Here is a 15,411-nt window from a genome sequence, read left to right on the forward strand (position 1 = left end):
ATTTATATAATATTTCAAAACAGAATTCTGTGGGTGTTTGGACTAGGTGATTTTCTCCTGGGGATCACATGTGAAATTTGTGCAGGTTTCATTTGGATCCAGAGGCAAAAAGCAATGATGCTGAGTGGCACACAACATTGGGCATCTCTTTTCCAAGTGAATGAAATAAGAGATTGCACCAGAAGTTAAACTTAGCAAGACAAACAGGTAATTCTTGCAAAAAGGGCCATATAACTGCTGGCTATAGCTATGGAAGAAAACTAAGCAGAGCTAGAAGACAGGAGGTTCAGGCTGGAAAATTTCTTCTCAGAAAGAGTAGTGATGCTTTGGAGCAGGCTGCTCAGGGAGGTAATGGAGTCACCATCCCTGAAGGTATTCAAGAACCGTGTGGATGTGGCTCTGAGGGACATGGTTAGTGGGCATGGTGGGAATGGGTTTATGGTTGGACTAGATCATAGAATAGAATCATAGAATCACTACAGTTGGAAAAGACCTCCAAGATCATCCAGTCCAACTGTCCTCCTACCACCAATAAACCACGTCCCTTGGTATCACAGCTAAATGCTTCTTGAACATCTCCAGGGACGGTGACTCCACCACCCCCTTGGGTAGCCTGTTCCAGTGCCTCACTAGTCTTTGTGAGAAGTAATTTATCCTAATATCCAAACTAAAACTCCCCTGGCACAACTTGGGGCCATTCCCTCTCATCCTGTCGCTAGTTACCTGGGAGAACAGGCCAACCCCCACCTTGACACAACCTCCTTTCAAGAAGAGCGATAAGATCTTCCCTGAGCCTCCAGAATGAACAATCCCAGTTCCCTCAGTTGCTCCCCAAGACTTGTGCTCCAGATCCCTCCCCAGTTTCATTGCCCTTCTTTGGACAAGCTCTAGGACCTCAATGTCTTTCTTGTAGTGCGGGGCCCAAAACTGAACACAGTACTCGAGGTGCAGCCTCACCAGAAGTATGGGTATGGGGGAGAATGATCTTAGTGGTCTTTTCCAACATTAATAATTTTATAATTCTGTGATTCCTTACTGTCATTTCCCCTCCTTGCTCTGCCCTGGAGCTTGCTGCATTTTGGACAGCAAGGTGCTGGTAACTAAAACTGATCCCAATGGGAAAGCTAGTGCATTAAAGGCAGAGGCAGTGCAGATAGATTGAATTCATCACTGCTCTCCCATCTTCATGGGACAGGCTCCTCATCATGCTGAAATAAAACGTTGGGCTCAGCAGAACTCCAGCCAACTAAAATCACAGAGTTCAAGTTTTTCACTCAAAAGCCTGGGGAAGGGCAGCTTGTGGGGCAGCTGTGCTGCCCTGGGCTGCAGGAAGCACAGCACACAGACCTCCCATGAGAACCTGGGGGCTCCTGCCAGCACCTCCAGATGGAGGAAGATTACATCTCACCCACATCTCTCAGTCGGGAGTGGGCAGACGGAGCCCATTGCCCCACATGGGGCAACCCATGTTCGATGGCCTGTCTCCTTCCTGCTGCTTGGGTCTCAGACACACAGGATGCTCAGAGATGCAGGATGCTCAGCCCCCAAAAGCAGCCAGCAGGGCAGGGATGCTCGCCATGAATAGAGTTTGCTCTGGCAGGCAGCCAAGTGCCCGGGCTCATCCTGCTGTGCTTACGGCCTGTTGAAGAGAAGTGACGCGCGGCACGCTCTTGCTCACAGCCTGCTGCTGCTTGGGAGGCTGGGAGAAGGAAAGCCTTAGTCTTTCACAGCTGGGGGCTCTGACTTTGCAAGCCAATTGAGATGGAGGACAGACAGGGGGAGAGGGGGGAGATGAGAGGCGAGATGAAGGAAGGGACTCTCTGACTTCCAGTGAGAGGCTCAGCCCCTGCCTCCCCGCCTCATTTTGCCCCCTCGTTGTAAACCCCTCAGAAACAAGCAGAAGGCCAGAGCACAAATGGGCAAAGCTGCACGAACCAGCCTGAAAATCAAAAGCCATGGCATTATGCCCAAGCTCATTAACCCACTGTGGCATGGGGCTAATTAGCTGAAGTGTGGCACCACGTTAATACAACTCCTCCACCTCCAAGGCTCCATGGAGTATTTCTGCATGGTGCCTCCCCACCACGTGTATCAACAACACAGCAGGTCTGGGGACTTAGAGGCAGCAGAGAAATTGGGAGGATACTCCTATTGACACAGCAACAACACAATGGCACATATATGAAAGCCAACCGTATTCTGGACTGCATCAAAAGAAGTGTGGTTAGCAGGTGAAGGAGGTGATCCTGCCCCTCTGCTCTGCGCTGGTGAGGCCTCACCTGGAGTACTGCATCCAGATGTGGAGTCCTCAGTACAGGAAAGACATGAACCTGTTGGAGTGCATTCAAAGGAGGGCCACAGAAATGATCCCAGGCATGGAACAACTCTCCTACAAGGACAGGCTGAGAGAGCTGGGGCTGTTCATCCTGGAAAAGAGAAGGCTCTGGGGAGACCTGAGAGCAGCTTTTCAGTATCTAAAGGGGAGCTGTAGGAAAGAAGGAGATGGACTCTTCAGCAGAGTCTATTGTGACAGAACAAGGGCAGAGCTTATGACAAAAACATCCAACCTGCGGCCCATGGACTGCATGCAGCCCGGCACAGCTGGCACTGCAGCCACCCCCTGCCCTCCACCATCATGGCAGTGGCTCTGTCCCAAGAGTGCAACCATCACTCAGTGCTACCCGAAAAGTGATGCGCTACCAACCCCATCTGGGCTGCAACACAGAGAGCACAGTGCAATGCTAACTCAGGTGACGGCAAATAAGTTTATGGATTTTGATACAATGGTTAAACACAGTCCCGTGAACAGGGAAAAACATGCAGCCGTGCTTTCTGTTGTGATAAAGGAATTTGAGAACAGCTTTCAAGTTTGCCAAAAAAATCATCAGTGTTTTGGTTTATTTGTGACTCCGTTTTCAGCTGACATAAATACATCACTAGCAAATTCTCAAATGGAATGTGAAGAATTGCAACTAAAAATGTGATCATCTCTCTCTTACCAGACTTTTATCAGACCTACCTTAGCAGAGAGAAGTATCCCTGACTTCACAGTCACGTCTTATTCATGTCATCCTTAAAAAATAAAATGACTTCTGTTACTTGTATATATTAACTATAGTATATATTTTATAAGGGTTGTTCTGAAAATAATGCCTCCTATTTTATCATGTAGGCCCACAACATCAGAAGCAGATGTTGGTGGTATGGCAGTAGAGGCTGAACCTTCCCACCAATAGCCCATCACATTTTGTTGTTGTATGACAGATGGAGGCAGAGGGAAAACCTGACAGAATGGTGTCTGACATGGAAGAGCCTATGAGGCAAAGGTGAGTCACTGAATTTCTCCATGCAGAAAAAAATTGCTCCCACTGACATTCATTGACTCTTGCTGAAAGTTTATGGAGACCAAACAGTGGATGTGAGCACAGCAAGGTGATGGGTGGTGCATTTCAGTAGTGGTGACAGTGGTCACCTCCACTGGTGCAGATTGTTTGGAGCACAGCATGTATGTTCTTCTTCATCGCTGATGAAAATGCAGAGCTAATGGTGGTGACTGTGTTGAAAAAAAGTGTTTCGTGGCTGACCATTTTGTCTATTAAATAGTGTTTAACGGCAGCTTTGGTCTGTTGCCATTTCCATAGAAATAAACAGGAGGCATTAATTTCAGATCAACCTTCATAGATATGGCCCTCGACAATTCTTCATCCAGTCTGGCCCAGGCAAGCCAAAAGGTTGGACACTCATGGCTTAAAGCATGGTAGGAAGCAGGCAGGCCCATGGAGGGACATGGCAGTGACTGTTTGGAGTGGTATGAAGCTTCCTGGTCAGGTGGCAAGGGGAGGACATCAGCCTAATGGCAAATGAGCTGCCTCAAAAAGTTAGCAGAGCCCATCCCTGCAGCTGCACATAAGCATACACAGAGGGCTGTACATCTTCCTGGGAACTAAAAGGTGGATTTCTTCCATCCATTCATCATCTGTAAGAGTCTAAAATCCCAAACAGTCCTTCAAGGAGGAGAGCATGAATGAGACCCAGGAGGAAATAGAGAGAGGCTGGAGGAGAGCCAAATGTGCCAGTACAGACACCTTCAAAGCGGCGTGAAAGGTATCCATCCCAGCCAGGTGCACAGGAGTGACAGACACAGCACCTGAGGGAGGTAGATTTAGATACTGAAAGGCCACTCTCAAGTCTCCTGGAGCCTTCTCCAGGCTGAACAGCCCCAGCTCTCAGTCCATCATCGTAGGAGAGGTGTTCCATCCTTTGGATCCTTTTTGTGGCCCTCCTCTGGATGCACTCCAACAGGTCCATGTCTCTCATGGAATAGGGGACTAGACATGGGTGCTTGCTTCATGGTCTGACAGCCACAAAGCCTCATCCATCTCTTTTCCTGCAGAAAATGCACAGAAAGCTGGAGGGGGGGAGGACAGAAGGAGTGCCAGTAGGTGCTTGCTTGATTCCTTTGCACCATGAAAAAGAGTTATGTAGGACCACAGCCTGGGCGGTGTGATGGGAGAGAAAACTTCAAGCTTTGAGGATTTTCCCAGCGCCCTGCCACCACCTCAAAGATGAGACCATGGGACACCCCAAAAATCACCGCGCAGCGGCTGCAGGCCCTGAGGAATGCACTGCCCTGGGGATACCTCCGGACGGCTGCACGAGGCCCACGCTGTGAGGGGAATGCGAGAACTGGTCTTTTGTTTCTCTCCCCTTTGTTTTAACCTCTCGAATCAAAGGCCCCAGCTGCTACTCCAGGAGAGGCTAGAAATTAATCCAATTAAAAAATAAATTCCCTGTGGGATCAGAACGGCGTGCCGGGTGGGGTGTACGGGCACGCGATTCCTTTATCCCGCAGAACAAGCTCTCCTTTTATAGCTCACGTTTCACAGAGGGGAGATGCAGGCAGGGAAGCATTTGAAGCAAATGTAACAAACAAATGATTTATAACCCCAGTACCCAACTGCAGCTTGCGGGAGGATGGCAGCTCCCTCCTCTATAGCCTACATGGCCAGAGACAATACCCCCCTACACAAACAGTCGTAGAGCAGCAAAACCCTTTGCCGCTTCGTTCCACTCTTTTGTTTTCCAGAGTTTTGGTCAGCATGGGTTTGTGGAGCTTGACAGGTTAACCCACACTTCTGGGTTGCTGCAGAAGTGATTAAACAGGGGGATTGTTTAGGCTGGGAAGCAGAAGTTCCTTTGTTTTTGTAGATCACTCAAAGGCAGCCGAGGCAGGATGCCCAAGAAGAAAGAGATGAGGGCTGAGGAGGGAGATGGGCTCCCAGGAGGGGTCTGGTGCCATCAGCTCTGCAGGCTCAAGGATGAGCCACGGGGGATGTGTTGTGTTTATGCTTCAGGGCTGGAGAGATGTCAACCAGGCCCACTGGTGGCAGGACCAGCTGGGGACCATGTCCCAACAGCACCTCACCCTACTACGCTCAGCAGAGCCTTAGTGAAGCTGCAGCATCCCAGGGATGCTACCAGGACATCCCACACCACAGCTCCAGCAGCATGCAGTCATAATGCAGCATGGGCCAAGGGGGATCAGGGCTACACACAGATTTTCAATAGCCACAACTTGGTCCTCCCAGAGATCTTCTGGGAAAGGGAAAGTGCAGGCACTACAGCCACCTGCACATGAAGTTGCATGGGGATGCTACCAACCTGGGACACAGACACATTGAGCCATAGGTAACAGTGGGAAAGACCAGAGCCCTCAATGCTCACCTTCAGCTGGAGGCGTGAGTAGAATCATAGAATCATTAAGATTGGAAAAGGCCACTAAGACCACCTAGTCCAACCATCAGCCCATCTCCACCATGTTCCCAAATGCCACATCTGGACAGTTCTTGAATAGACAGGGACAATGACTCCACCACCTCCCTGGGCAGCCTATTCCAAAGCCTCACTGCTTTTTCTAGAAGAAATTTTCCCTACTATCCAACCTGAACTCCCCCTGGTGCAACGTGAGGCCATTACTTTTCATCCAAAATGAGAGAAGGAGATCCTGATTTGCTACTGGCCACTATGGTTGCTGCTGAAGCTTTCAGTCCCTGGGAGCAGCACATTACAGTGATGGAGGAGCCCTTTGCTTTTCCCATTCCCTGGCACCTGTCTCCCAGAGTTCTACTTTCCATGTTAGGAGGTATGGGAAGGAGCATGGGATGGACACAAGAGCTCCGGACAGCACAAAGTGCTCTCCTCCTTCAGGAACTCTTTCACAAAAACACTAAGTGCACGGGAGCTGGTGAATTATTAAAACAACCTTGCAACAGCTCCAGAGAAATCTCCAGTGCCTCGGATTCAAAGGGAAGGCTGCGGTGTGAGAATCCCCATTAGTAACAATACGCACAGTTTGCAAGAACATATGTCCCCGCATGGAGCAATCAACCAATCTGGGCTGTTTAACCACAATATTTCAAAGAAGTGCTTTTAACGCAGTTGATCCGTATGTTTATTTTTTGAGCTGTAAAACAAGATTCTTCAGCAGCCTTTCAGAACATCTCTGTAATGGACTTTATCCAAACTATTGGGGAGAGGGCTTTGCTCCAGCGGAGCGACTGATACATTTTTTTTTTTTTTTTTTTAACTCAGAATCACAGCTGTGGAAAAAGCATAGCCCAGGCAGACAGAAAGTGCATTTTGCCCTCAAAAAAAAAAAAAAAAAAAAAAAAAAAAAAAAAAGGCGAAGAGGAGGAGCAGGATCCCACTGGGACGCTCTTTAAAAAGGGTTTTGATCAGAAGTGTCTGAGATGAGGGAGGTGGGAATTGAGAGGGGGTCTGGGGGGGGGGAGGGGGTAACTTTCCAAGCAGAATATATGAGCACACATTGAAAATACATTTCTTTGCACCCTTTTCTCCTGCAAAGTGTGTGGGAGGCAAACGCGGGTCCGTTGTATTGATTGATTGATTTTTTTAGGAATCTTGGAACAGCCACAGCCGTGCCTTCACGGGGACGGGGGACGGGGGGGCAGGAGGGGAGGGGGACACGGTCTGGTCTCCTTCCCTTCTCGATCCTAATCCTAATTAAAAATAAATTACATGCTGCATGGAACTTGAAATGGCCACGATAATCCTGTTACACGCGAGGGGCCGCCCCGCTGCCCGCTGCCCGCTACTGCCCGGCGGTCCCGTTCCCATACGCGCAGCCCCCGGCCCGACACGGCACAACCCGGTCCGGTCCAAAACTGCTCCTTGCCCGCCCCGACAGACGGCTGCGGAGCTCCTACGGGCAGGAGCTCAGCGCTGCGCGGAGCCTTTAGAGACCAGGAGCTAGGGGAGCTTTTGTCGGTGGCACTGCGCGTCTCCCCCCCCTTCACCCCGCTCCCTCCTATCCCCGCAGCGAGCGCTGATGCGCTATTTAAATCCCATTTCCATAAGCCGCCGCTGCGGGCAAGCCGCCGCCGCCCGCGCCCGCTGCGCTCGCGTGCCGCCCCGCGCAAAAAAAAAAGAAAAATTAAAAAACGCGCAAAAACGCGCGCAACGCCCCGCGTAACACCCTGCGCAAAAACAGCCGCGGTACCCCGCGCAGCGTCCCGCGCAACGCTCAGCACAGCTCTCAGCGCAGCGCCACGCGCAAAAACACGCGCACAAACACGCGCAAAAACAAGCGCAGCGCTCCGCGCAGGCGAGATGTTCCGTGGGTACCCCGGAGTGCCCGAGCCCCGGCAACTCAGCGCGGGGAGGTCACCCATTCGTGCTTTTCTGCCTTTTTCCTTTCAACCGCTTTTCCCTAAGAAAGGATGGAGAGGGGAAAGGAGCGAGGGAGGGAGGGGAGGAGGAGGAGGAGGGCAGCACTGGAGCTCTGCGCCCTCCGCCCGCTCCGCGGCCGCGGGGCTCCGTGCGGTGCGGGGCAGATGGCCGCGTTCCCCCGGTCCGTGCCAGGTTTCAGCCTCACGCTGTTATTTTGTTCTTCTGGAACGAGACTGGTGTTGCTTCCCAGAGAGGCCCTATTAGGACAAAAAGAAAATCCCGTGAATAGGCGTAACAGGGCACCAGGAGGGATCGGTCTTAAATGTATTTTAATATGAGCCGGGCATTGTGTGTAATTCAGCGCTCATCATCGTTTAGTCAAAGAGTTATGGCAGTGATTGGGAATGAATAGAGGGACATAATGGATACATGTGGCGTTTGCTCATTATATTCAACTTAGTCCAACTCCTCTGTGGAAACTGTTCAACTTTCTCTCCCTTTAGCCTGTCACAGTGAAATAATACAGACATTGGTTCCTCAAATGGGATAGCCTGCCATGCTATTATATTTCTACAGCTAACGAGGGCTTCATAAGCCTTTGATACAGCCTGATCTTTGAAACCTTTCCAAATCTCCTCAAGCTTATGCTAAATCCTATTTGGAACTTTTTTTTTTTTTCCTTCCCCTTTCTTTTTTTTTTTTTTTTTTTTTTTCCCTTTCCTTTCGCCTGCTAGTGCCCCAGGCTTAAGAAACCCGGGCGGTGACATGCATACTAACGCATGCGGGGACAGCTCCTGAAAGGCGACTTACGGCGCTGATCACAGGCTCTCACGCGAGGAACACGGCGCTGCGGGTGCGGGGGTGAAGGGATGCCGGACTCCCCCCCCGCGATCAGCCGGGCACGGCCCCTGTCCGGCCGCGGGGTGAAAGCACAGCACAGCACGCACGAACCCCTTTATCAAACCCGAAGGGAAAAGGGTGAAAAAGGAGGGGAAAAAAAGGGAGAAAGAAAGAAAAAAAAAGCGTTTGAAAAAAAGGGAGGAAGAAGAAGAGAAAAAAAGGAAAGGTACAAAAAAAGCGAGAAGCCCCCCCCTCCCAGGCCCGGGGAGTTAAAGGAGACAAAGGCGGGCGCCCCGCGCGCCCCGCTCCCGCCGGCTGCCTGAGCCGCCCCGGCTGAGGGGATTGTCGGGAGCCGCCCGCTTCCCATTGGCTCCGCTGCCTCCTCATTTGCATACGCCGTCTATTAAAGGCGGCGCGGAGGTGCGGACGGGCGCAGACGGCGGTGGAGGTTGTGCGGAGTTGCGCGCTGTCCCCGCACCGCGTTCCCTCTCTCGGTCCCGCGCAGGTGCCATGAGCCCCCTGCGGCTGCTGGCCGCCGGCTGCCTGCTGGCCCTGTCCCGCTGCAAGACGGTGCGCTATCGCACCGACGAGGAAGGGGCGCCGGGCACGGTGATCGGCACGCTGGCCGACGAGATGCCGGTGAAGGCTCCGGGGGAGATGAGCTTCCGACTGATGAGGCAGTTCAGCAACAGCTCGCTGGTGCGGGTGCGGGAGGAGGACGGGCAGCTGAGCATCGGCGAGGCGGGGCTGGACCGGGAGCGGCTTTGCGGGCAGGCTCCGCAGTGCGTGCTGGCCTTCGACGTGGTGAGCTGCTGGAGGGAGCGCTACCGCCTGGTGCACGTGGAGCTGGAGGTGCGCGACATCAACGACAACGCGCCCCGCTTCCCCCGTGCCCAGATGGCGCTGGAGGTGTCGGAGAGCGCTGCTCCTGGCACTCGCCTCCCGCTGGAGGTGGCCGTGGACGAGGACGTGGGCTCCAACTCCATCCAGAGCTTCCAGGTTTCCCTCAACAGCCACTTCGGTGTGGAGGCGCAGACGCGGGCGGACGGAGCGCGCTGCGCGGATCTGGTGCTGCTGCAGGAGCTGGACCGCGAGCGCCAGCCTTCCTACACCCTGGAGCTGGTGGCCAAGGATGGCGGCAGCCCTGCACGCTCAGGCACAGCCACCGTGCACGTCCGCGTCCTTGATGCCAACGACAACAGCCCCACTTTTGCCCGGAGCTCTGTGACAGTGGAACTGCCCGAAGATGCACCGCCTGGCTCCCTGCTGCTTGACCTGGATGCCGAGGACCCGGACGAGGGCCCCAACGGAGAGGTCGTCTATGCTTTTGGCAGTCAGGTGCCTCCTGAGGCACGGCGGCTCTTCCGCCTAGACCCGCGTTCTGGCCGCCTGACTCTGGAGGCTGCTGTGGACTACGAGCGTACTCGCACCTACGAGCTGGACGTGCGGGCCCAGGATCGCGGCGCCAGCCCCAGGGCGGCCACCTGCACCGTCGTGGTGCGCCTTACCGACGTCAACGACAACGCGCCACGCATCAGCATCAGCGCCCTGCGTGGTGCTGGCAGTGCCGCCGGCGTGGCTTACGTCAGCGAGGCGGCTGCCAGTGAGAGCTTCGTGGCCCTCGTCAGCGCTTCTGACCGTGACTCCGGCACCAATGGGCAGGTGCGCTGCAGCCTGCGTGGCCACGACCACTTTGCCTTGCAGCGGGCCTACGAGGACAGCTACATGATAGTCACCACAGCGGCGCTGGATCGCGAGCGCATCCCTGAGTACAATCTCACCGTGGTGGCCGAGGACCTGGGCTCCCCACCCTTCAAGACTGTCCGCCAGTACACGGTGCGGGTGAGCGACGAGAACGACAACGCACCGCTCTTTGCCAAGCCCCTCTATGAGGTGGCTGTGCCAGAAAACAACCCGCCAGGTGCCTACATCACCACTGTGGTGGCCCGCGACCCTGATCTTGGCCACAATGGGAAGGTCACCTACCGGCTGCTGGAGACCCAAGTCATGGGAGCCCCGATCTCTACCTACGTCTCAGTTGACCCTGCCACTGGGGCCATCTATGCCCTAAGAACGTTCAACTATGAGATCCTCAAGCAGCTTGACCTGAGGATCCAGGCCACTGATGGAGGCTCCCCACAGCTCTCCAGCAGCACGCTTGTCAAAGTGAGGATGGTGGATCAGAACGATAACCCTCCAATCATCATCCACCCGGTGCTCACCAATGGGTCGGTGGAAATCAGTGTCTCCAGCAAGACCTCCCGTGATGCCTTGGTGGCCCAGATCAAAGCTCGTGATGCAGATGATGGGGCCAATGCTGAGCTTACCTTTGCCTTCCTGGAAGAACCCCAGCAAGACCTTTTTGCCATCAACCCAACCACTGGAGACATCGTGCTGAGGGGAGATCTCTCTGAAGAGCTGGGGCAGCTGTTCAAGGTCATCCTCACTGTCACAGACAATGGGAGGCCCCCTCTGGCCACAACTGCCACTGTCAACTTTCTTGTGACTGCCACTGCTCCTTCCAGCATCCAGGAGGTAGCCAAGCCCAGCTCCTGGCAAGGGAAGGCCTTGCAGTGGGACATCCCTCTGATTGTGATCATTGTCCTGGCGGGCAGCTGCACCCTCCTCCTGGTGGCCATCATCACCATCGCCACCACCTGCAACAGGCGCAAGAAAGGGAATGACATCAAAAACAACAGTCCCCTGAAGGAGCAGATCGACATCTCCCACCTGGAAAAGGGTCGGCAGGAGGACAGCAGCCAGAGGGGAAATGTGTTCGAGGTACGAACCTTCCCCAGCAAAACCTCTTTCAGCGGCCCTGACCCTTCTCCAGCAGCTGAGGAGATCTCCACTGCAGAGAGCAGCAGCGACAGCACCTGCCTCTATGAGGGTCAGAAGCGGCTCAGAGGAGCCGGCGGGGAGGTAAGGTCTTGTGCATTTTGGAAAGCGGAGAGTAAAAGGGGAGGAATGCAGGGTGTAAATCACAGGGATGCAGTTATGATGCTAATTGACCCTTTACTACTTCCCCCACCCCAGCAGGGTTTCACCGCCACTCCAAGCTTCGGCAAAGAGCCTGCTCCCCCTGTGGCCATTTGGAAGGGGCATTCCTTCAATACCATCTCGGGCCGGGAGGCAGAGAAGTTCAGCGGCAAGGACAGCGGCAAAGGCGACAGCGATTTCAACGACAGTGACTCGGACATCAGCGGGGATGCTCTGAAGAAGGACCTCATCACACACATGCAGAATGGTAAGGGCTGCATCCCACTCCCAGTGCTCTGCATCCCTCTGTGCAGCTGGATAGATGGACAGCACGCTGCTTGGGGGGATGCATCACACAAAGAGCAGGGAAACCTGATACTTGCCTCCAGAGCTGCATGGGTCTCCTCCCAGCAGGCTGCTAAGTGCTGGCTTCTGCCCACACTGAGCACTGAATGCATTACTTTAGAGCTGTGGGTGTGTTTTACCCCCTCTCCTCAAAAACCGTCCCTTCCATTTCATCCTGTGAGCTAAATGATGTAACCCTAGTTCCCCGAGCATGCCACAGAACAGCGCTTCCCCACGCTGCCGTCCGCGTGCTGTCCTCTTGTGATTGATAGCTGCGGGCTGAGAGCGGTGGTTGTTCCTGCAGCAACAACAGGTTCCTCCTTCCCTCTCTAGGTCTGTGGGCTTGTACGGCCGAGTGCAAGATCCTGGGCCACTCAGACCGCTGCTGGAGTCCCTCCTGCGGCCGAGCCAACCCGCACCCCTCTCCCCATCCTCCAGCGCCTCTCTCCACCTTCTGCAAAAGCACATCGTTGCCGCGGGACCCGCTCCGCAGGGACAACTTTTACCAGGCCCAGCTGCCAAAGACGGTGGGGCTGCAGAGCGTCTATGAGAAGGTGTTGCACAGGGACTTTGACCGGACGATCACACTGCTGTCCCCTCCGCGTCCCGCGCGGCTCCCTGACCTTCAGGAGATCGGGGTGCCCCTCTACCCGGCTCCTTCAACCAGATTCCTGGGCCCCCAGACTGATGCCACTGAGAAAGCATAACCCCCCTGGCCCCATCCACACGACTCGGTCGCTCCCAGGAGCCTTTAAGTTATTGACCAGACCCGGTGTTGTATGTGTAAATATGCAAGATGTGCCTTAAAACATGAAGGTGTTGGGAAAGATTTCCCATCGGTACTGTTTGGTATTTGCAAACAACAGCAACAACAAAAAATTGTTTGTAGTTCATGTAATTTTTATGAAATGTGCAGTATTTAATTTTTTTTTTTCCTTTGTTTTCTACATGGTTTTCTTTGCGTTTGGTTTGCCCATGGCCTGCCATTTTTGTAGTGTTTTTAACCTGTACAGTGTGTAATGTAATGTTTGTACATAATGAAAATTGGTTATATTTTTATATAATAAAAGCTTAAAAAAATGGGAATTCTTGCCAAAGGAACTGTCTGAAAGACACAATAATTATTAATAATATCCTGAATATGTAGAATCTTGTAAGGGAAATTCCTCTTTCATAGTGTAATAGTAACCCAAGCAACGCAGTGTGCGGAGACGTTTGCCTTGCCAAATGTGACTTGTATCTCTTGAATCTGTGGTCAGTTTAAAGTTAAATGTTATTTAATTGCCTTTGGTTCTTGTAATCTGTGTCACTGATAAACACTAATAAAGGTTTTGTGATGTGTTGGAGGGTTCTGTCTGTGGTTTTCGTGCTTCACGCCTTCTGAGTCTTCACAGGTCAAAGAAGTTTTGTGCAGAAAAATGAACAGGAGGGGCATGAGCAGTGCTACATCCTATTTCACCCATTCCTCATCTCCTCCACTGGAGATGCAGCTCTGGAGTTGGTAATGCTGGGACGTGGAAGACAAGGATAGCTGTGTGCTGCTCACTGTCTCTCTAAGCTCCTCCAGACAGACCCTTTGCTGGTGGAAATCAGTGGAACTCCAGTGAAGCTATATCAGTCAGCTGAAGTGCTCATGACGTCGTATCAGCAACCACTGGAGTGCTTTGCTTTCTAATAGGGCTGGAATTGATTGGGGTAAAGCTACATAGGCATGTGCTGGTAGGCTTATACACTACTGAAGCAGCTGTGCTAAAGTGTGTGAGCACTGAAGTGTGTTTATACACTGCATTTGCACATCAAGCAGAGAGTGAGTAGATGTCTATTACGTTGCGATCATCTCTGATACATATTTTGCCTCTTTCCACAAATGACAAAGACCTGAGCAAAGTAACCATACCCAGCTTTGAAATTCCCTCCCCTCAAATCCTGAAGCTAAAAGCAGATCTCAAATCCTTCTGCTGAAATCACGTTTAGAAAAGCGTTCGGTGAAAGAACGTGAAGCATGTGTTCAAAAATGCTTGTACAGAGATTGTACTTAGATTGGAGGTTTAATAATAGTTCTGACTTTTCTGAAAGGAAGAATGGATCCTTATGTTGAATATGTAACTTCACGTACAAACCAATGATGTATAAATCTGTACGTGACAAAGCTTTGGTTTTGTCGTGAATTCTTCAGTGGTATGCCTAATTAGTATAGTGTACATAGAGAAAGGATGACTCATGAAGAAAATATAAGGCCTTCATGGACATAAACAAAGTCTCATTAGACTCTATAAGCAGGAAACAATATCCTGCCTCCGTGTTCCTTAACAGAGAAAAATTCCCTCTCACCCCTGACTACCAGCTTTGTCAAGCTGAGTGTGACCAAGTCTTCGTGCACATACTCTGAGTTTTAACAGGGGCTTCATAAAAGACTTTCCATGGAGATTGATGGTGGGCAGAGTGTCAGTGCACACGTTTGAAGGGAATTGATATCACGCTGATGCCAGACTAGATTGGGATGCAATGTCAGTGATACAGCTTTTACAATCAGGAGAACGGGTGAGAGGCTCTGGTGATTGATGGAAACCTGGTAGTAAAAGTCAGGATGCATCTAAATAAACGAGAGGGCCGTCTTGGTTAAATTTAGAGCTGAGGCTGGAGGGTGGGTGCTGAGAAGGGAGCTCGGAGCCTCTCTGCAGGCTAATCAACAGTGATTCAGAGCAGCGAGACTGCATGGGAAGTAATTAGTCATAACTCTTAAAGCGGAGAGGAAAAGGCTCTCTGCCAATAAGGGAGGGCAGTCTGATAAGCTAGACCCTCATGGTTGAGTCTGAATAGTGATAGGACAAGGGGGAATGGATTTAAACTGAGACAGGGGAGGTTTAGGTTAGATATTAGGAGGAAGTTTTTCACTCAGAGGGTGGTGAAGCACTGGGACAGGTTGCCCAAGGAGGTTGTGGATGCCCCATCCCTGGAGGCATTCAAGGCCAGGCTGGATGTGGCTCTGGGCAGCCTGGTCTGTTGGTTGGCGACCCTGCACATAGCAGGGGGGTTGAAACTAGGTGATCATTGTGGTCCTTTTCAACCCAGACCATTCTGTGATTCTGTGATACATACCTCCAAGGCAAGTCCCCAGGTCCTGCTGGGTAGTAGGCAGCAGCTGCCAAAGGGCAGTTCCCCATCTTAGATTGGAGTGATCAACTCACACTGGTGTCTGCAATGGACCCTGTGCACTGTTACTGCATGATTTAGTGTCCCTCCCATCTTAGAATGAGCTGGGGCCATCTCAGCATCAAGCAGTTTCAGGGAAGGAGAAAAAAGCCACCTGCTTCCAAAGCAGCCTTCAGCATCAGATAGCTACAGTCCAGGTTTGGCAGGCCTGAGGTCCCAGGTCCTGCGAATAAAATGTAGGGTTCATCCCCCAGGGTTAAAATTTGGTGTTTAAATCTGAGCTACTCACTTTGCAAGGACTTTCTGGTTAGCAGAAATCTGTGGGCCTCTTCCTGAGAGCTTCACATCACAGCTTGGAGAGGAGCAATGGGGCAGCTTGCGTGAGCCACTGAGGCACTGGCAGTT

General features: G+C 52.2%; 1 protein-coding gene across 1 annotated transcript; it reads left to right on the forward strand.

The window, feature by feature from the left end:
• Nucleotides 1-8,959: 8,959 nt before the first annotated feature.
• Nucleotides 8,960-13,195, forward strand: PCDH8 (protocadherin 8). Its single transcript, XM_031615777.2, has 3 exons — nucleotides 8,960-11,451; nucleotides 11,566-11,776; nucleotides 12,187-13,195. Exons 1-3 carry the CDS (start codon nucleotides 9,040-9,042, stop codon nucleotides 12,558-12,560), a joined length of 2,997 nt encoding a protein of 998 aa, XP_031471637.1. The 5' UTR covers nucleotides 8,960-9,039; the 3' UTR covers nucleotides 12,561-13,195.
• The last annotated feature ends 2,216 nt before the right edge of the window (nucleotides 13,196-15,411 follow it).

This window comes from Phasianus colchicus, chromosome 1, assembly GCF_987193195.1.
Source record: "Phasianus colchicus chromosome 1, bPhaCol1.hap1.1, whole genome shotgun sequence".
In the NCBI taxonomy this organism is placed as follows: Eukaryota; Metazoa; Chordata; class Aves; order Galliformes; family Phasianidae; genus Phasianus; species Phasianus colchicus.